Source organism: Polyodon spathula, chromosome 16 (genome assembly GCF_017654505.1).
Source record: "Polyodon spathula isolate WHYD16114869_AA chromosome 16, ASM1765450v1, whole genome shotgun sequence".
Lineage (NCBI taxonomy): Eukaryota > Metazoa > Chordata > Actinopteri > Acipenseriformes > Polyodontidae > Polyodon > Polyodon spathula.
The window spans coordinates 32843076-32864056 of NC_054549.1; the positions used below are offsets into that span (position 1 = coordinate 32843076).

At 36.8% G+C, this 20981-nt stretch overlaps 2 protein-coding genes across 5 annotated transcripts in view; one reads left to right on the forward strand and one right to left on the reverse strand.

The window, feature by feature from the left end:
• The window catches only part of LOC121329204 (prickle-like protein 2), a 65534-nt gene extending 61749 nt beyond the window's left edge, over positions 1-3785 (forward strand). For 3 of the 4 annotated variants that reach the window (XM_041274678.1, XM_041274676.1, XM_041274677.1), the window contains exons 7-8: positions 718-1560; positions 2314-3784. In XM_041274678.1, the coding sequence (XP_041130612.1) occupies positions 718-1560; positions 2314-3194 (1724 nt within the window). In that variant the 3' untranslated portion in view covers positions 3195-3784. Of the gene's footprint in view, positions 1-717; positions 1561-2313 lie in introns of all 4 variants that reach the window. The other variant, XM_041274675.1, reaches the window with a different exon arrangement.
• Positions 3786-10131: 6346 nt separating this feature from the next.
• Positions 10132-18905, reverse strand: LOC121328520 (periphilin-1-like). Its single transcript, XM_041273215.1, has 7 exons — positions 18810-18905; positions 17574-17666; positions 16169-16275; positions 15460-15644; positions 14682-14728; positions 13081-13191; positions 10132-11045 (listed from the first exon to the last, which is right to left on the reverse strand). The coding sequence occupies exons 1-7, from the start codon at positions 18810-18812 to the stop codon at positions 10851-10853; spliced, it is 741 nt and encodes a 246-aa protein (XP_041129149.1). The 5' UTR covers positions 18813-18905; the 3' UTR covers positions 10132-10850.
• Positions 18906-20981: the final 2076 nt, after the last annotated feature.

Consider the following 20981-nt stretch of genomic DNA (forward strand, 5'->3'; position numbering starts at 1 on the left):
CAGCGAGTGGAATTTGCACGGCATACTGTACAATAAATCTTTAAGGAAAACTGATTTGAAATTTAAACTACAATAACATGCCTGAAACCAGATGTGATCCATTAAGGATTACAGCAAGCTTGCTTTCTATGCCGTGACACAAAAACTAAAATATGCATATGCTAATATGTTCTGTTTCTCTATAACGATGGCCTGCCTAACATTTACTTGTAGTTTTTTGGTAATCGTTTGAACTTTTTGGAAGAATATTTTAGCTGCATTCAACAGAATATCATTGTTATTAACATCACAAATATACCGGTAATCAGTAAGTAAATATACTTGTAAATGTATAATAAAAACATTGCTTCACGCATTATACCTGTACTATGTAAGATATACTTTTAGTCATTTCTTCTGGTTTTGCAATGCTTTTAAAAGGTAACGGTTTTCTACATTTGAATAGATTTGATAATCTGTAACTTTAAACACTCAATCATAAAACTCTGTCCTAGTAGATAAATATTATTTTACATTTGCCAATGACTGACAGGTAAATTACAATATTTCTACAGTATGAAAACAATAGCAGTCATTGATTCTTAAAACAGCTTTTTTTTATTTTATTGTGTTCTGTCCCTTAAACATAGCAGTCATAGAATATGCCGGTACCCAATAATTTGAATCTGTTACACCAGCTTATCTGTTGAAATGTCTCATTTCCACCCTCTTTTTCAGGTATCGATCAAGGCCAGATGACCTATGATGGCCAACACTGGCACGCTACAGAGACCTGTTTTTGTTGTGCGCGTTGTAAGAAGTCTCTTCTGGGACGCCCTTTTCTCCCCAAGCAAGGTCAGATATTTTGCTCCAGAGCCTGCAGTGTAGGAGAAGACCCCAATGGTTCCGATTCTTCTGACTCTGCATTCCAAAGTGCAAGATCAAGGGAATCCCGTCGCAGCGCAAAAATTGGAAAAAACAGCGGGAAATTGGACACCAGGCAGGCCATGCCTATGTTAGCGGCATCTAGCAGATTCTCTACCGATATTGACCCACTTTCTTTGCAAATGGATTTGTTGAGCCTGTCGAGCCAAGCACCCAGTCTGAACCGGGAACCGCAAGCATGGAAGAGCAGAGATGAACTTTACCAGTACGGAAATAAAACCGTGCAAATGCAAAGTCCTTTACAACTTCTCAGCCAGTGCAATGTACGGAGCACCTATAACTCTGTACACAGTCCTGGAGCACAGCCAGAAACATGGGCAAAAGACCATGGTAGTTCCAAGAGGGCTTCGACTTCTACTCTGAAGGGCAACCATGACAACTGGACCCAAGAGAGTAAAGAGGTCTGTTTCTCTCCAAAGCTGAAGACACCACAAGGCAGTTACGGCAACGTCTCCCGCCGTGGATTTTCAGAGAAAAGAACTGTGAGCCTTCAGGGGTACGAGAGAGAGGAGATGGTTGCCCAGCAATGTCGAACCAGGAATCCGATCAATGCACTTAGCTTTACTGAGCAACTTACACCGATGGAACAAACTCCACGGGGTTCAATGGAATCGCTGGCACTATCCAATGCTACAGGTACCATTTCTCTACTGTCAACTTTTTAATAATAAGGGATCAGATGTACACTTTTTAAAAAACAAAATACCCCTATAAAAACAGTAGCTGCTGGGACATGTTTTTTGTATGCTGAAAAAGATGAGCTAGTTATGCAAAAATGTGTGCCATATAACAAAGGGGGTGTTGATGCTTGTTTCATAAAGCAGGTTCTTAACCTCAATTGACCTTGTTTGTTATTGGGGTAACATTAAGAGACTGGAGAGTGAATCGAGAAATCAGAAATTACCACAAGTATTCATAACCTCTCTTATATGCATGTGGTAACAAGCCAAGTGTGCAGAACTGCTTCTAATGCCAGAGTATAGCACTCACAGTGTGATGAAAGACAACCGAGTACAGAGATTTGCTTATCAAGCAAGCATTAACATCCCCTTCCATTGATTAATGCTGGGGTACATATGTTCTCATTAGGTATCTACAACATTATAGTTATTTAAAGTGTGTGTTAGACTCTTTAGGAAGTACATTCATTTTCTACCTAAAAAAAAAAAAAAAGTCAGAACTATTCAGGGATGTGTGCTTTTTTCTGCATTCATAAACATATGCTTCAATATTAAAAGCCTGTACTTGCGGGTTTAGAAATGGCAATGATGTACTTGAAGGCAAAGTGGTTTTACTATAGTCCTTCTCATTTGTACATTTGAATAGCTTTGTTAATCTATAACTTAAAACACTTATTTAAAATGTTATATTTTATCTTTTATCATTTAGGAACGTCTGCAGATGGAGGACCCAAACGCCAGGAGCATTTGTCCAGGTTTTCAATGCCGGATTTAAGCAAGGACTCGGGAATGAACGTGTCAGAAAAGAGCAACATGGGAACTATAAACTCTTCTGTGCAGTTCAGGAGCACCGAGTCTTTGAGGAGCTTGAATTCTGTACAGCCGTATCAGGACATGGCCCCCCCTGCTGACAGACTGAAGTACCCTGTGCAGTACAGGGAGTCGCCTGCACATGTAAGGAGGTCACAGGGATTTACCTTTGAGGAGGAAAATTCTGTCAACAGAGTGAGCAGTGAGCCTAATGCTAGACTGCTTCCCCTGAGCGAACGGACTCGCAGACGCTCACAAGGGCAGGAGGAGCACCAGAGCCGTCGGCATCACCACCGGCCCAGGAGGTCCAGGCGTTCCCGCTCAGAGAATGCACTTAATCTCGCTGCTGAGAGGCGTAGCCAAGTGACAGACAGGCCTCAACTGCATTTAAGAGGGGAGTATGATCAATTTGTGCTAACCAGAGGCGGCAGAGATGCATTAGAGTACGGTTATAAACGAGAACCTTACGGCCGCTGTCCCAGAACCACCTCTGATCTAACACTGCAGAACCCCACGAGCCATCATCGGCTAGGACCTCAATTCGATGACTACGAGGATGACGACTGGTGCTCCACCTGCTCGTCCTCCTCGGAATCGGAAGATGAAGGATACTTTCTGGGGGAGCCGATTCCACAACCTGTCCAGTTCCGCTATCTCACAAGTGATGGACTTCTTCACAGGTACGGATCTTCAGGGCTTGGCAGCTCTTCCACAATGGGAGGCAGAGGCCAGCTTCGCACTAGGAAAAGGAGGAAAAGCAAGAACTGCATCATTTCCTAACGAGTGCGAGGGGGGGGGGGTCTAATTCCACTCAAGAATGTTAGCTTGCACAGTTGCACTCCAACAGTTTGGGAAAGACTATTAAGTAATTAAAAAAAAAAAAAAAAAAACAAGAAAAGAAAAGAAAAACATAAATTGGGGTTTTAATATTGTATAAGGTCTGTCAAAAGTTTTGTGATTTGACATACTGTAACTATCGACCGCACAATTACCTTTTGCATGTTTGCCATCGTCACCATTTCAAACGTTGTTTATTATCTTATATAGTTATCAAGATTATATTCTTTTTTTCCTTCTAACATGTTCTTGCACTCAGTAATTAAAAACTGCAACAATAGCGATGTTAGTGACCGCCTTTGTTTTTATTCAGTTAGCCAATCAGTGAAGATACGATTTTCCAGCTTACTTGTTTAATAGCTTTTAATTGAATTCTTATGAAATGTATATACAAATAAATTCACTAAGTTAACTAAGTTTTAGTGTACATATTGTGTAAATGAGTTAATACATATTTTTATATTTTGTATTGATCGAAGCATTTATGTATTATAAGGTAGTTATAGAAAAAAAAATGCATGCATGTTTATTTGTTGAACCTGTCTTGAATTGAAATTAAAACAGTATTTCACTGAACGTTTGTACTGTGTTTTTATTTATATTTTTCCTTTGCTATATATTTAATGTATAGCTTTTTCAATTTGTACTACGAAATAGAGGAAAAAATTATATCTAAGTTGTTTTTTGTGCCTTTAGGTGTTTAAATCCTGCTTTTTTTTTTATCATGCATTCTTCTGTTCACCGATAATCTACAGCATTTGAAAATAATAGTATCCTGTCTGTCATTTTGTGTTTCACTACAAAGACTGAGCTCCTTGTGTAAGATTTGCAAGGCTTATACCAAGAAGGCTTTATACTGTATAACAAAGCACATTTTTTTTGTTAGCTTTCATGCTATCTTGACAGTTTCTGATTGCATGCCATAACAGTACTGGCAGATTTTAAATACACAAAAAGAAATGCAGATGGTAGGTAGGAGACACATGCAGTATTCTGACACATCAAATACGGGAGTGTGGAATTCATATCGCCCAAAGCCAGAGACAACAAGATCTGTCTGAGGGACAGGACGTTGTACTGTTATACTTGTGTATATATATATTTCTCAGTATATTGGTTCTGTTGGTAGAAAAACACTCCAGGTAGATTTCTAGAGCCACGCAAGTTTCTGAAAACTCTGAATTGCGGAAGTCTAGCACATAAATGCAAATATTTCAAAATGTGTACCTCTAAACCTCAAACCAAAAGTATCTACATATACAATACCAGCTGCAGCATAGACAGAGATACAGCACAGACACACACACACAAATTACCAGCTGCAGCAGACACACAGATACTGCCAACTGCCATACAGAAACACGAATGCACAATCCCAACTGCAGCACAAATACAATTTATAGACACACACAATCCGGACTGCAGCTCAGATTCCACAGCTTGACCAGGGACAAAATATAAAAAAACTGATTTTCCTATGGAAGGGCCGATAAAGCACTATATAATATATATATTCCATATATATATATATATATATATATATATATATATATATAGTATTAACAGTCATAACATTCACCCTGGTATTTATGTCATAGACCTTCTGTGTAATAGGTTTGATAATCATTCCTCTCTTCAGTGGCATGACACTCTGCAATTGTGCAATCTCTGAGAAAGGAAGTTAATCTCATATACAAAGTTAGACTACTTGACTGTCTCAAGGAGCTAGGTGGTACAATGAGCTAATTCAATGGCATGCTGTGTGGGACTGGGTTTGAATCCAGGGGAGTTTTTTCCTTTATTTTCAAAGACTTTTTTAAATTGATCTTATAGTAAATATAAAAAAAAAAAAAAAAAAAAAAAAAAAAAAAGTTTACCTGGAAAGGAGATGGCAGTGGGCTAATTCACTAGTATGCGGTGCTTTGCCTTGAAATCCAGTTTGTTCATTTACCTTATAATAAATGACAAAGCATGTTCTTTTGTATAAGTGAGATGGTGCAGTGGGCTAATTTACTGGCCTGCTGTGCTGTTGCCCTTGCTACTGGGGGACTGGGTTCAAATCCATCTACTTCTTTCCTTTATTTTTCAAAGAATTGGTTCATTCACTTTATCATCAGTATGAAGGTAATACTTCCAGTGGGAGCTGGTGGTGTGGTGGGTTAATCCCATTGCTATCTCTCCTTGAAGATGGCAGATCAAATCCAGCTCCTGGAGGTGAGTAATGATTGTTGGTTGTAACTAATGATTGTTGGTTGTGTTTCCACAGATGGTGGAGGAGAAGGTAAAGACCTGCCCTGCTGAGGGAGGAGGAAAAAGGGGGGGGGTCTGGCCCCCCCAGCATAGAGGAGAATGGAAGGAGGGAGTGTTGCTTCTTTGGGTGAAGGACAAGATATGCTATGCTTTTGTTCCTTGTCTCAAGCATGCATTCACTTTGATATCTGGTAAGAATCTTTGAGACAGACAGTAATAATATTAAAAAAACACTACATATTCTTCTTCTCTCAAGTAGCAACACTCCCACTTTCCATTCTCCTCTATGCTGGGGGGGGCCAGACCCCCCCCTTTTCCTCCTCCCTCTGCAGGGCAGAGCCTTCACCTTCTGCTCTTCCATCTGTGGAAACACAACCAACAATCATTACTTACTGCAGGAACTCACCTCCAGGAGCTGGATTTGAACTGCTATCTTCAGGAGAGACAGCCAAGGGATTAACCCACTGTGCCACCAGCTCCCACAGAAAATACTATGTTCATACTGGTGATAAGGTGAATGAACCAATTCTTTGAAAAACAAAGGTAACATGGATTTGAACCCATGCCCCCCCAAGGCAACAGCATAGTATGCCCATGAATTAGCCCACTGCACCATCTTACTAATATGGCAAAGCCTGCTTTGTCATTGTCTATAAGGGAAATTAACAAAGTATTTGAAAATAAAGGAAGGAATCCACAAGACTTGAACCCAGTCCCCAAAGGACCATCTCACTTCCATGGAAGAACGTGTTTTTTCATTGACTATAAGAGAAATTAACAAAGTATTTGAAACGAGGAAGGAAAAACAGGATTTGAACCCAGTCCAACACACACTTTGATTCTGTGAAGTGGATCTGGGGATAAGTTGTGATTCTCAACTTGGTTTAAATTGTGACTTGAACTGGATTCTAAGCCAAACCTTACAGGTCTGTAAGGTAAATTAAACTATTGGCTTAAGTCGACTACCCTCTGAGTCAGTGTCCAATTTTGTTCAGTGTTACAGGGACACCAGGTGCTTCACAATTTTCTTCTGAAAACCTCCTCAGCAAAGGCAATTGATGAGATCATTTAACTATACATCTCTCACCTTTTCCTACCTCAGGAAGCTATTGAGTGTTATTGCAGGCATTGTCAGCCTCTTTGCTTATATAACCTTTGTGGTGGTACAGATGCTGCTATAAATTAGTGTATAATTATGTTCCAATGCCAATAGCTTTTCTAGATATCACATTGGTTCTTTGCTTTAAGAAAAGGCTTTAAGAAAAATTGATCCTTGCTGTTGTTAGTTTATGGTCAATTTGGAGAAAAAAATGTAACTAGCCATTTTCACCAAAGTTTCATTGCTGTTTTTACTGCTTTCCCCATTATGTGGAGTTGGCTTTTTATAAGTTTTGGAAGTCTCAAGTTGCAGTATATGTTACATATTTCACATATGAATTTATAATCACCACCCCTGTATTAAACACATTTGTGTACTTCAGTTGAGCACAGATATAAAACCACTGCATCAGCAATGATAAACGATAACAACTAAATATGAGCACTATGAAGTATTGCATTGGTGAGAAAAGCAACAGCATCATGTGTGTAAATGGTCCTGCATTCTGGAGTAGACAGATACAGACTCCCAGTTCATCATTCCTTCACATTACCTCAACATACAACACCGCAGAAAGCTGAGTTACTGTGAGAAGAATGTGTAGGTTTCTGGGACAATTCATAATTATCAGGATATTAATATGTCATTGGATCCATCCCAACAAGAAAGATATTCCTCTACCATGGAAAGTGTGCAAGGTGTGTGACCTAGGTCTAGACAGGAAGCTGCTAGAATCATCAGAGGGAGAAGAACACAATACTCAGCATTGCAAACTCAAGTTTTTCATTAAGTAAGCATTCTTTAAAAAAAAAAAAAAAAAATGTTTTCACAGCATTATAGAAAATTGTCTTCTTAAGCTGTGTATATAAAAAAAAAAACTCACGTATGTTAGTAAAATACATCCCCTGCCACAGCTGTAAAGACAAACATTAGCTGTCAGTACCATGAAAGATCAACGTGACCTACATTCACCTTATGCAGAAATAGAAGAATCTGAATTCTCAAGCATGTGTGGGAGTTATTGAATAGCCAGATGGTAAGATGCAGATAAAGCAACATTTTAGAATTTGTAAGTTTTCCTTCAAGTGATTATTTCAGATGCATTAAAGTTAAATAATTTTGTAGGTGGCTAAAAAAAACAAAGAAAAAAAACAAAAAACAAACACATTCTTACATATGCCACACATCTACAAAGTTATACTAATATTTTTATAAAATCTTAAAACATAAGTGTGTACATATACACACACCATTAAATAGGACAGGGCCTTTGCAAGTTTATTACAAGCCACAAAATAGACTACAACATACATACTTGTTTTAAGGTAGAAAATAGAAATTCATTTTATGCTGAATTCATCAGTAATTATTCTATCAATATTCATGTATTAAAGTTTCCTTTAATAGCCACTCTAATAGCCTTGAGGGCCACATCTGGACTTCTGGCTTAAAATGACAGCAAGCTAGTTCCACGTGAACTCTTCTGAATTCAAAGAAAGAGAAGTCGTCTTAAAGGAACTGCCCCAGTTAACCACTTCCTAAGGTGTGCATGCTGCAACGATAAAGTTCACAGCACAGGAATGCAAACGGCATCGTAGGATATTGGGGTTATTAATGAACACAACACATTCTAACTCAAATGGAAATGTTGTCTGTTGGTATATTGTGAACTGATAGTATCACAAAAGGCTTTGGTTTATTTGATAACTGTATTCTAAATGAGGAGGACGGGTAGGGGTTGCCTGTATAGGTTTCTTTAAGCTGACAAAGTGCTGGATGCTAATAAGCTACATGTTGAAAAGATGTATGAGAAGCAGACATCATTATGACTCAGGAGTGACCTGGCTAAGGCCAACTGTCTTTCCTGTAAAAGCACCACGGCTGGCTTAATCAGATCTTGGGAGGGTGGTTTTGGCATTGCCTTGGAGATAAGATTTAAAAGTGCTGAGAGGGTGATTCATTCAGTGGTTTCCTAGAAATAAAAACTCCAAGGAAGCACTGGGAACTTACTCTGCTAACGCCTTCCAGAACTCACTCCAGTGGAGTTCAAATGCCACAGGCTCCCTGTTGTTGCTTGAAACTATTCCACTGTGAACAGCCTGTTGAACTGAAACTGAATTATGTTAGATATAACATCAATCTGTACCATATATTTAACAAATCCATTATCAATACATACCTTTGTACTTGTGCTTAATATCAGTTGGTATGCCTTGTGTCTATTTTACTGAATGTATTATATGTCCAGTCCACTGATAAAAAGCAGTGTGCTTTTAAACATCTGTATTCCCCACCCCCACCTCCTCCTATGTCTTAAAAAATGCTTTTAAATTAGTCATCTGTGGTTTATTTAAATCTTTTCCTTGATCTTCAACATGGAGATCCCATGGGTACGGCTCAAGTAAATGAAACCAATCCTACCAAGAAAAACAGCAACACCATCTTAAAGCAGGAGCTGCAATAGTGCTGAAAACATTTAAGATTGACTGCATGCCTTTTCATTATTAATGAATATTAAAACAAAACAACAAAATGACTGTATTATTAAAATATTCTCTGGTTGGAATCACTTCAGTAAACTTACTGCCATTAACACTTTGCTCTGTTTGGCTTCCAGTTATACTGTATTTACTAATATAAGCATGTCTGGTACAAAGCTATCGATATTCCAATTAAAGTGCAAACCCATTTCTTTTAATGCAGAAACATTTCTCTTTTCTACTGGAGTGACACAGTAATAAGCCAAGTACAAGTAAACATATGAAGAATAGTTACTCTCAAAAATTGGTTTATTTACAATGTATTACTATAACAATGTCAAAAGCAATCATTAAATCACAATTAAAAATGTACTTCAGAATGTTTGAACTAAAAATGATTTGTACTAAACAGAGAAGCACAGAAACTCAAATATAATTCTGCAGGCCACGTCGATTTAGTATAATCACAAAATGCAAACATGCTTAAAACATTCTAAGAATTCTGAAAATCGCATCCACATGTTTGTCAAAAACACTAATCTATGGAGAATTGTACAGGAATTGGACAAAAACTACCAAGCTTTCAGATCTGCAGCAACCTTGTATCAAATTGCTCTGAAGTTGTTCTCTTTAACCTATGTTTTCACTTTGGCATTAAATTGTCTCTTTAAAATAATGACCACAAATTAATAATGAATTTCCGATGGATTATGATAGGAGGTGCAGACATTGGGAGTTATATAGATTTGTGGTCATTTTAAATCAAAGCTTACAGTAATACTATTTCCATTATAGTTAGGCTTGCTACTTTTCAATTTTAATCGGTAAAGCTTGTTAAATGTCAAATTCCCCAGAAATATGAGTTCGACAAATAGATTTATATAGGATAAACGTTAGTAAAACCACTCATTATTTTATTTTTCTCTTACCAAAATTATTATTTAGAAATCCTCTCTACTTTGTGTAGTTTTTGTACTTGCTGTCTGTCCCGTCTCCGTTGCGCTCTAAATGGCTGGGGGTCGCTGTCAGTCAACTCAGTGGCTACTGTAGTTTCACCGTCAGTCATTTCATCCTGTTCTGACAGATTTCATTGACTAAAGCAGCGCTAGAATGCTCTCATTCGTTGAAATGACTGTCAATCAAACCTGCACCGACTGTGTCCTTTTATTTGCACCTGTCATTCAAAGAGGCTACTTTGAAATTAGCAGGTTAAGGTGTAGGTAGGCTTTTGCTATAGGTATAAAAACGGTGACAGTTACTAGTTTGATTTGAAAGTGGGGCTCAAGTGGAAAACACTTAATAAGTATTGTGCACAATACCCTGATCGATGGCTGAAGTCTCCGCATCACGACAAAGCGGGCCCCTGCCTTGCTGTGCTGAAGCAGGAGAGGGGTGGAGCTCAGACTCTGGATAATAAGTGCATGTTAGTTCTGTTCAGCTATAGAATGTTTTGTTCTGTGTATGTTATTCGTGCTATAAAAGTCTGTGTATTATACTTTTATATTGCAAATTTGTGTAGGTTCTTTATCTATACAAGGTAGCTCTGCTATAACCAAACATTATTTCAATTAGAATGTTGGTAACCATGGCTTCGCTGCATGTTGAATATGATAAAGGGGTTTCGCTAAATGAGAAGCTTCTCAATGGCATAAAAAATTGTAAATTCTTCCATCAATAAACGTCGATATTAATCACTGATTTGGCAAAATAATTAAAATCAAATAGTAGCAAGCCTAATTATAGTACGTACAGTATATAAGTACATTAAGACTAGTGCTGTGTAAATATGTTGGGGGGCCTTGAGTCATAATCACAAATGAAGTCCTGCATCGCCTCAACACATCGGAATCCAATTTCCTTGAGATTCTCCTGTAGAGAAAACTGGATTGACTGCTCCAGAGAAGGGTCCTTTGCAATCAACATTTTTACCACAATTCCAAATGTCTCACAGTCCTGCTTGTAGACCTGTTTTAAAAACAAACAAAACAGCAAATGAAAACACATCAAAATAATTTGCCTTGTGTTGCAGCTCCTTTCAAGCCACTTAAACCCATACTTACTAGCCTACTGTATAAAGTTACAACTTAGTAATACAGAAACAGTCTGATTTAATTATTTACAAATTAAGAACGCTGGTACTGTCCACACAGTTTAGGCTCCAGATCAGCCAGTAAGGGACACCATCCTTGAAATGAGGGGATGCGTGACCATAATGAGATGCTGCTTTTACCGCTGCAGGGTGTCATGTGTATGCCATTAATAAACCCGAGACCACTGGCACTCATGTTCACACACTGTCAGCTATTCATGTAGTCTGATTGTTACCCTTTCCCATAAGCAAGTTGTTAATGCAATTTCTACCGCAGACTGGCCCTTGAGATTCTATTCTACGCTGTGTGCAGAGTGTATATGTATTCCACCCACCTCCCCAAGGACTTTTATTTCAAAGCTACATGTAGTTTAAGAATATCCCCTTCGGTCATGATTAAATTTCAAATTTTAGACGTTCTAAACATACATGCATTAATAAAAAAATAACATACATGCATTATAAAACAGATACACAGACAGGAACCTTAACGTGTAGAATTATGCACACAGTAACTGAAGGGGATCTAGTACCCAATGACCACCAAAATGCTGCATCTCAAAACCTCCCGTCAGTCCACTATCTGCAGTTCTCTCTGTTGGTACCTGCAACAATGTAGTGCAGCAGCATAACTTTCCTTATTCACTCACACTAAGGGAACAATCAAACTGGAAAACCAGCAGCTTTAACAGCTACTAGCCAAGTTTCCATGGAAACATGGCCTGTTAAACAGAGTTCAGGGAGAAAAGGTAAGAAGCAGACGGCAGTATGCTTTATATTTTTCTTAGTATTTACCAAAAGTGATTTGTACATTTCTCACATGTTAGGGGGCCTTTGATCAACGATACCTGCCTTCGATAAGGATGAGACTAGCATAATGTGTTAATATTGTTTCCAGGCTATCAGGATATGTATTTGTCACAATATATACAGATAAAATATGCATGTTTATGTGGCCTTGCTACAGCAGTCAACCTTCAGCTAAATCCTTGCTCTCATGCAAGGTACATGAAACCCAACTGAGTGTTCATTAAGTAATAATGTCAATGCTATATAGGTAGTCCATAAAATGGGGTAGACATTATTATTTCATAAATGCATACAAACTTCAAACACAGCAGCAGCAACATGCACTTAAGAACACACCTCTTTAGTGAACAAAAGCCTCCAGGGGTTTTGAAGCACCATCCTCAACAGATATAAAACTGTAACATTCTTGTAATGGTATACTAACTGCTCCCTGAATGACATGTCATCACAAACAGTCTGTTAAATATATCTTAGACTCTTTTTCCTCATTTTAAGTGACATTTAACACTGTACTTTACTCTTTATTGTTTAATGATGCAGTGAAAATTCTTTGATGTTTTTAATTTCTGCACACATTTATTCCATTTTCCAGCAGTCAGAAAGTCATTAGATTGAGTGATTCATACAAGACATTTATTAGGCCATTTGTTTCCATGTGCAGTACGTGTTGTTAAAATGCAATTAATGTACACTATTACCAACCCTTGTGAACATAAAATACACAGTAGTGTATTTAATCAAGCATACGTTCTATGAAAACATCACTACATAGGTTACGTAAATAAAGAGACCTTTTAACCAAAAAAAGAATACTGGCAGTTATGTAGCTGGAGAATTAGAATGAACCCTGTGTTTAAAACATCTAAATGCTATTGGGTGAGGCCCAGACATAACACTGTATACGGCAACATTAATTACAGCAAACATTTAACATTACACAGCTGTTAACACTTTACCACAGAAGTAGCCTTATGGCAAACTGCTTCTTCAGAAATCAAGTACAGCACCTGGTGGAACAGGCAAAGTAACTAAGTTCACCTGGAGACCTAACTCAGGTCCCTGACAGAGTGCACTCCCTGCTGTGAAGCAGATTAGACTGACCTCTTCGATTTCTTTCCTCTTTTGCTGAATGGCTCTGTTACGCAAAGCAGCGCGGGCCACCAAAGAGGAAGGCTCTTTGTTGCCAGGTGAAATCTCTTGGAACATCTGTTCCTGAAATAAAAGAAAATCATAAACATTTACAGTCCACCCGTTAGAATGATTTAACGATGTATCTTACTGTACGATTATCCCAATTTAAACAATGGCCACTCTCACAATTCATGGAATATAAAGCAGGTATTTGCAGCTTTGCTGCTGTGGGAGACACACTCTTTCCTCTCAACAGTATTGTAAACAAATAGTTCATCTTGACAAAAAAAGTAATTTGTAACCGCAAGTTGTATTCTTGAGTTTTTTTTCCTGCTTGGTTTTTCTCTTTTGCACTCCACTTAATCATAAAAGTGCCACAGCACAGAAAGACCAGGGCTTGTTTCAAACATTAGGGAACTGTGAAGAGCTATATTAAGAGTAGCAGCTTCTTAACAGGATGTTAGGGGTGTCCTTAAAAGCCATCACAAATAAAAGTATATATTTTTGTTCTTAACAGACGGAAGAATAATTATAGCACCATGCAATGCCAACATATAAATACTTCAAGGCTCGCTTTTTAATAATACAAAACGGTATTGTTGCACACAAACAAAAGCTGCAGTAGCTACAAAACAGAATTATAACTGGTCACATGTGGTGCATATGTGCAATACTACAGAATGCAATTCTGGTTTTAGAGGTCACTATCATGTTGGGATTGGCTAAAATGATTGCCACGAAATATTACAGATATAGAATCGTGAACATAGTAGAAATGGTTGTCTAGCAGTTGAATCCACAGAAAGAAAGATCTTAAGTGATTTCCGCACCCTTTCATGGCTTTACACTTGCTCCTAAACAGGATATCAAATGCAATACTATAATAATAATATAGATGTCTAAATATAAAACTAACTATGTACACCCCAGTAATAAATACAGAAATAGTATTGACAATGCGTTATGAAGCAGGCAATGTGCTAGCTGGGATTAATTATGTTCTGGCTACATTTCAAACTTAAACTTCAAATATTTGACAACACGCAGATCTCAGAGTAGAACAAAGGAGCCGGACAGCAAGGTGTGAGTCGACTCCAGAGAGCAGAAGAACGCAAGATTCCTACTTCTGGTTCACATCGTCTGTATCTGAATATATAACAGTGCCAAAAAGCTTTGTGTTTGGGAAGAAATACTGATTTGGTTTGCTGTGCTGTTTTCAGATGATGAGGGTTTGTCTGAAAGCCAGATGTGGGTTAGGAACAATGCCGTTGGAATTTCTCAACACCGAATGTATGTAGCGCTTATAAATCTAGGGTAGTTCAAATTACCTTGAAACATAAGCACTGCTAGTTGAAAGCAAGTCTGCAAATCAATCAGATCTCAAAAGTGTAACACTCTTCATTGGGATTATTTGTCAAACCGAGTAAAAAAGCCTGAGTTGGGGTATCACAAGAGCAGATTCGTTACAATAGTACAAACACACCACTCTTGATTTCTAACTATTAACTGACTGATAAGACTAGCCTTGTTTAACCTGTTTATGAACTTGCACACTTGTACAAAAGTCTTACCTTAACTGAGAAATTAGACTCCAGACCCTTATCATTACTTTTATTTCCTTCCAAGAAGAAGAAAAAATACATTAGGTTTAAAATAATGTACAAAAGCAAATAGCTTTCTAATATAGGCTGAACAGCACTCAGAATGTAGGAAAATGTCAATATTGAAAAAAGTATTAGCACAACCATTATGAATTAAGATTAATACATGACTTGACAGAAACACAAATTTAGAATGAAGAAAATAATGTATGACCTTCCAACTTTTGAATATAACGGGTGTCTACTGATTTCTGGAGAATCAGGAAACATTTCAAATCAAACACAGGCTGGAAAGTAAGATGGCAGAGAAATAGAGAAAAACGATGACAAAGCTCAAGACATTCTGAATGACTGAAGGCCTAATAAGATAAGGAATGCCAACTACAATGGGGGAAACTCAGCTCTTTGGCCTCATCTGCTGGCCTCATACTCAAGTTCTTATAATTATATAACGTTGCCCCCTTGTGGTAAATAAATGTAATGTCTCATTTAACCTGAAATTACCAACAAATAAACTGTAGTTTATAAACATTTGAGTTTATACTAGTACCTGCCTATATATAATAGAATGGGTCGTACTGAAGTTCATGTATTCTGTGTTTTATTGTTGAATGAAAAAACAGTCACAAAATGTTATTTTAACAACAAAATGCATGCAATGTTGTTTTTAGAACAGCTTTAAAATAGACAGCTGTTGGAAAATAATAAACATATCATAACTGTAATCTGTTCACCAGCCTAGACATACCCGTCAGATCTTGTAGCTGTTCTGAAGCACATTTACTATCTTTCTTTAAATCACAGTGGCTGGCAGTTGATGGGGATGTTGCATGTGGTCTTTTCGGAGACAAGCCTCTCTGTGATCTTGGTGGTCTTTGGAACCTACAACGGAATCCTGGTGTTCTGAAAAAGGGTTCTTCCTTTCTAAAATATCTGGAACAAGACGACAACTGGACATGCTGAAATTGTATCAATTAAATTGTATCATTTCAAACAGACAACCTGTATTTTATAATCCCCTGGATTTCAATTGCTTTATTCATATATTTAGGTCTGTTGGTACCATTATGCCTTAGTTATAAAAAAAAAAAAAAAGGCCACAATAAATAGTTATCACTGGACAACCCTGCAAATAGTATTAGGTTATAGACAATTGCTAGCTTTGTAAAATTACTGACACAAAAGGGTTGATTGTACAATACCCACCATGAAACCTGACAAAGAAAACAGTTGTGTACCGAGTACAAAGCCAATATCTCAAACCAGACGTTCTTTACATGACTCCTAAAAGGCAGCCATTTTAGGTAACAGGTCAAAGAGTAAGGCACCGTTAAATTGTGCCGGAGGAGTTTCAGAATGTTTTTGTTTTAAGATATTAGCAGATGAAGTAGCACCGAACAATTTACCAAAAACATAAGCTCTGGTAAAGATGCTTAAATTATCTACGGACAGGACACCTGGCTTTGAAAAACGGTCTCCCAGACCGAGGTCTGAACGTCATAGGTGGTCTGACCGGAGGAGGTCTCAACGGACTTCTACTTTTTCTGGAATGTCTTCTGTCGTCCTAAATAGATACAAAATATATAGATAGACTGGTTTTCGAACAAGACACCATCCAAGTCAAAAATGCAAAAGGTACACTATACACAGAAACCAAAAGAGAAAGCGAGAACCAGTTTTTTTAACAGTGCAATTGTTCATTTACAGGGAGCTTATGCAGTTATGACTTTTATCCTTTCATGTGACAGTTGCTCACAAGCTTCCTCCAAACAGGTAAAACAAGAACTTCAGCTGCTTGTCTGTGCACAAACATTTTACTAAACAAATAAACTAGGTGGATTATTTCCATTTTGTGATGAGTATCCCCATGTCACAGGCCTTTTGAGGACACTGCGTCAATGTAAACAAGGAGCTTAGATTGTTATTTTCTATGCTTCATACCTTATCCAACAAAAATTGCTTCTAAAAAGCCTCCTTAAAATCAAACTGTGGTAAACATTAGCGTTGCACTGTGCACTACATCCTGTGCAACACTTACAGGCTTCCCCACCTCCCTGCACCCTTTATCAGCCTCGAGTCGTCTTTTCAGAAGCAATTTTTACAGGCACAGCAAGAGAATCACACAGAACACACATAACAGGATACAAATTCAAATACATTAAATATTATGAAAACTGAGATAATCTACACCATTAAAGGTGTTATTTTGTTGTGCATAATGTGCACAGATATTGACAATATAGACAAATTGGTTGTCAATGCTGTAGCAGTAATATTATCAACGTTTCCTATTGAATGAATATAAGATTTCTAAAGAGAGTTTAAAATGTTACCAACCTTTCTTCCGTTCAGAGGTCCCGGTTTTTTGTACCTCAAGAGGTGGCAAAAGATAAGCTAATTTCTGCAAAATACCCTATGGCAGTTCGATTAAAAGGTGAAACAGCTTCCATAATGATATTGTAATTGTTGCCTGTCATCATAATACATTTAATTTGCCACCTCCTTCTTTTGCCCAAGTAGTTAGTTGAGCTGATACAGTGTACACTTCCTGAACACATGTGTGTACTTGGAGTTGAACATAACTGGTTTAATTGGGGGCTCAATTAGGATATTGCGCTGCTTAAGATTCGGCCCATCTTGCTCGTTTGGTTGTTAACAGCTTATTGATCCCAGAATCTCATCAAGCAGCTTCTTGAAGTATCCCAGGGTGTCAGCTTCAACAACTTTCTAAGCTTAACAAGATTCGAACATCTACCATCACAGCAATGGAGGCACAGACTGAATGCAGTCTTCCCTGAGTGTATAGGAATTCATCTTCACACATCACACAGGAAACACTGCTGTATGTATTTTGTATATTACCTTGGTTTCATGTTTTTTGGAACTTCTGTTTTCACTCTTTTTCTGCCTCTGATCATTTGATTCATGTTTGCCATCTCGTTTTCTTGAAGAACTCTAGGATAGAACAGTATTTGTTACATGTATTGAAGCCCATATAATAATAATAATAATAATAATAATAATAATAATAATAATAATAATAATAATAATAATAATAATAATAATCACTTTCCAGCGTCAGTAGTAAAAAAAATTAAAAACAACACTATACAACCGGACTAAAAATAGATTCTGTATTTTAAGGCAAGGGAAGTATAAGTTTGATTAAAAAAAAAAAAAAAAAAAAAAAAAAAAAGCGTTTCCCCTCAAAAGCTGCTACAAGCTTGTGGTCAGGCAGAATTAACGGCTCTGAATGTGCTGCCTCCTTTCTCTATCAAATGTTTTATTCAAACAATCTATTAAAAAAAAAGACATTCTGGAATATGTATTATACAATTAGTAGCAAGAAAATATAGAGAGACAAACACGTATAACAGAACCTGTAGATTTTAAACACAATTAAGCTTTAGTTATTCAAGCAACAATGTTTGTTTAATTCAAATTTTTCATTCAAATTTGACCTGTCCCAGCACTGACATTTGCTAAACAATAAACTAGTTCCATTCAGGGTAGCTTTAATAGGCGACCAGGAAATAAGCATTTCCTGAATTACACTGAGAAACCATCACAAATTCTTCACAAGTAGACAAACAAGTTAATGGTATAGCGTGCTGCTTTGCAAAAATTGCAAGGTACTGCAAAGTTAATTTTAATTTGAGCTTTAACCCGATGTTCACCATTTGGAGCTTTGATGTTCAAAATAAGGCACCATTTGTGCTCGAGTCTCTTCAATTATTACTTTCATCTGTCAAATTTTTGTAAAGAATAGTTTTTCTTGTCAAACAAATTGGGAAACTCGTCCCTCTTATTTGAGCACGCCATCAACATGTAATGCACCCATGTAAAATACTGGAACCGCCCTTTTAAATGAAAACGTTTTAATGCGTTTATTTGCAGTACTGCAGCTACATGTTATATTTGTTTTCGGTGCAAATACAATTCAAAGCTATGTGAATGTACTAATGTAAATCCTAATTGTGACGATTTAAAATGTTGTAAAGCCATTCAATCTTACCAATTAACCGACATTTCTTAACAAAGCTGACCCTTGACTTTTATCAAATTACGTTTCATATTTCAAAGGATTAAATAACTTACCATTGCATCTCTATACCACAAACGGCAAGTGTTGGTGTACAACTACCTAGATAGACGTACGCTTTAGTCACTTCACTGACACTGACTGCCGCTTGGTAGCACCCCCTAAGTGTGTGTGTGTGTGTGTGTGTGTGTGTGTATATATATATATATATATATATATATATATATATATATATATATATATATATATATACTACTGTACAGCACGTGAGACACGAGTTTATGACGTGTGTAGTCTAAAATCGAACTATAAACTATGCTGATAAAAAAAGAATACCGAGTCCTGCAGACTTCTAGGAACCAGTGAGATACGGTAATAAGTTTAAGATAAGATTTGTAGTCGTCGTAGTATTTACATTGTATATTGTTTACATTTTTTCACATTAAAGTTTCAAAAATATGTTTTAGTAATGCATATTGTGTTTTAGCTTTCTGGTAGCTGTACTATTCAAAGCTACATTTTACGTCAGTATGGTTCACATGTTTTTGTTTTGTGATATTGTTTTTAAACTGCCGTCTGCTTTTCACAACTTTAAAAAACAGGCATTAAACTGGAGTCAACTAGACCTTCTCTAAGCAAATAGACCACCATTTGGAGTGTACTGTAGTGCTGTATTCTGTTTTTATCACGATTTTCTGTTGCATGATATTTCATGTAGAAGTTGATGTAGCCCAGTAGGTGGCACTGTGGGTGCATGCTAGCAGATGATAAAATAAATTAATAATAATAATAATAATAATAATAATAATAATAATAATAATAATAATAATAATAATAATAATATCTATTCAGATACTATTGTGTGTTGCCCTGAATAGCGCACAGGTCATTACAATTGACTTATAAATGCTCTATTAATCTGTATACCGCCCTGCTTTTGCTTTGACATTAATTAATAGAAATTGCATGAATCAGCCGCTTATAAGTGAAAACATGGATTAAAACACTGAACTACAAGTGAAGGAGAGTTGATAGACGAAATGTGGAATCCATTTTTAAACTGCCCTCCAGTTCCCAAGGCAATTATGAAGAACAGCGCTCGACCCTACAGCTGAAAATATTAAAGGAAAAAATGATGTGCTTGACAGTAATGAGCTGTACAAACTGTCAAGCACCGTGACTCAAATCACAACGTAATGCTATTTCATTGGTGATTCATATGCAGTACGGCACCTAAGACACATTTGTCCTGTCTACTGGGTCGCTGGTGTTGTATATTGAGACAAATGTTTATTTGCCAACTTTTAGCAGACATTTCATCATCCATCTTAAAAGCACATTTTATAGTCACTCATTTAACCTTGTATATACTCACCAGGCTAAGACAGCCATTGCAATAAGTCAGTGTACAGGTACAGTCAATTTATAAAAACTTAGTTACTTAGAAATGTGCCTTTTATCAGCTGAGTCATATCGAGGTTGAGTAAAATTGTATTTTTAAATACATTTTTTTAAATATAATTTTCACAACATTGCAAATGAATGCTGTTTTCAGAATCTTTTTTTTTTTTTTTTTTTTTTTTTAAAGTGATTGTCCTGTTTTCTTTGCTTGCCCAATAATTTCTACATGGTCTGTGATGTATTTTAAAAGTCAGATTAATTGTTGACAGAACCGTGGCCAGCGTTAAATATTAGTAAGTTTAAACGTCATATGCACGTAGCAAATAGATATACCTGAATCTTATTTTTCTAGTTGTAATGTATTTTATGCATATTTTCATAAATAACTTAATCTTTATTTTAGGTGATAAAAATCCAAATGGAATTGATCTTTAGCTATAAAAGACACATTTTCTAGGATTGCAATATTTCAATTTTACCACTAGGGGGTGCCATATCAATGTCATTATGTACAAGTAATGGCCAAACTCGTTCTGGAGCACTCTCCTCTTTAACTATAGCAACACCGTCTCCTCTCGACTATAGCTGTCCTGGTTTAAAGTTCTGCCATAAATATCCCCCAGTTAGACTACGTCTGAAAAGATCTGAATACAAACTGCATAATGTTCTTCTATATAAACCTCTTTTTGACCTAAAGAAAAAAAAATATTTAAAATATTTTAAGGTGGTATGGATTTATACATACTGCACATTGCTATGACGTTACATTGGGTCACAACTAGTAAGAAGTGGACAAAATGTTTATATATATATATATATATAATTCA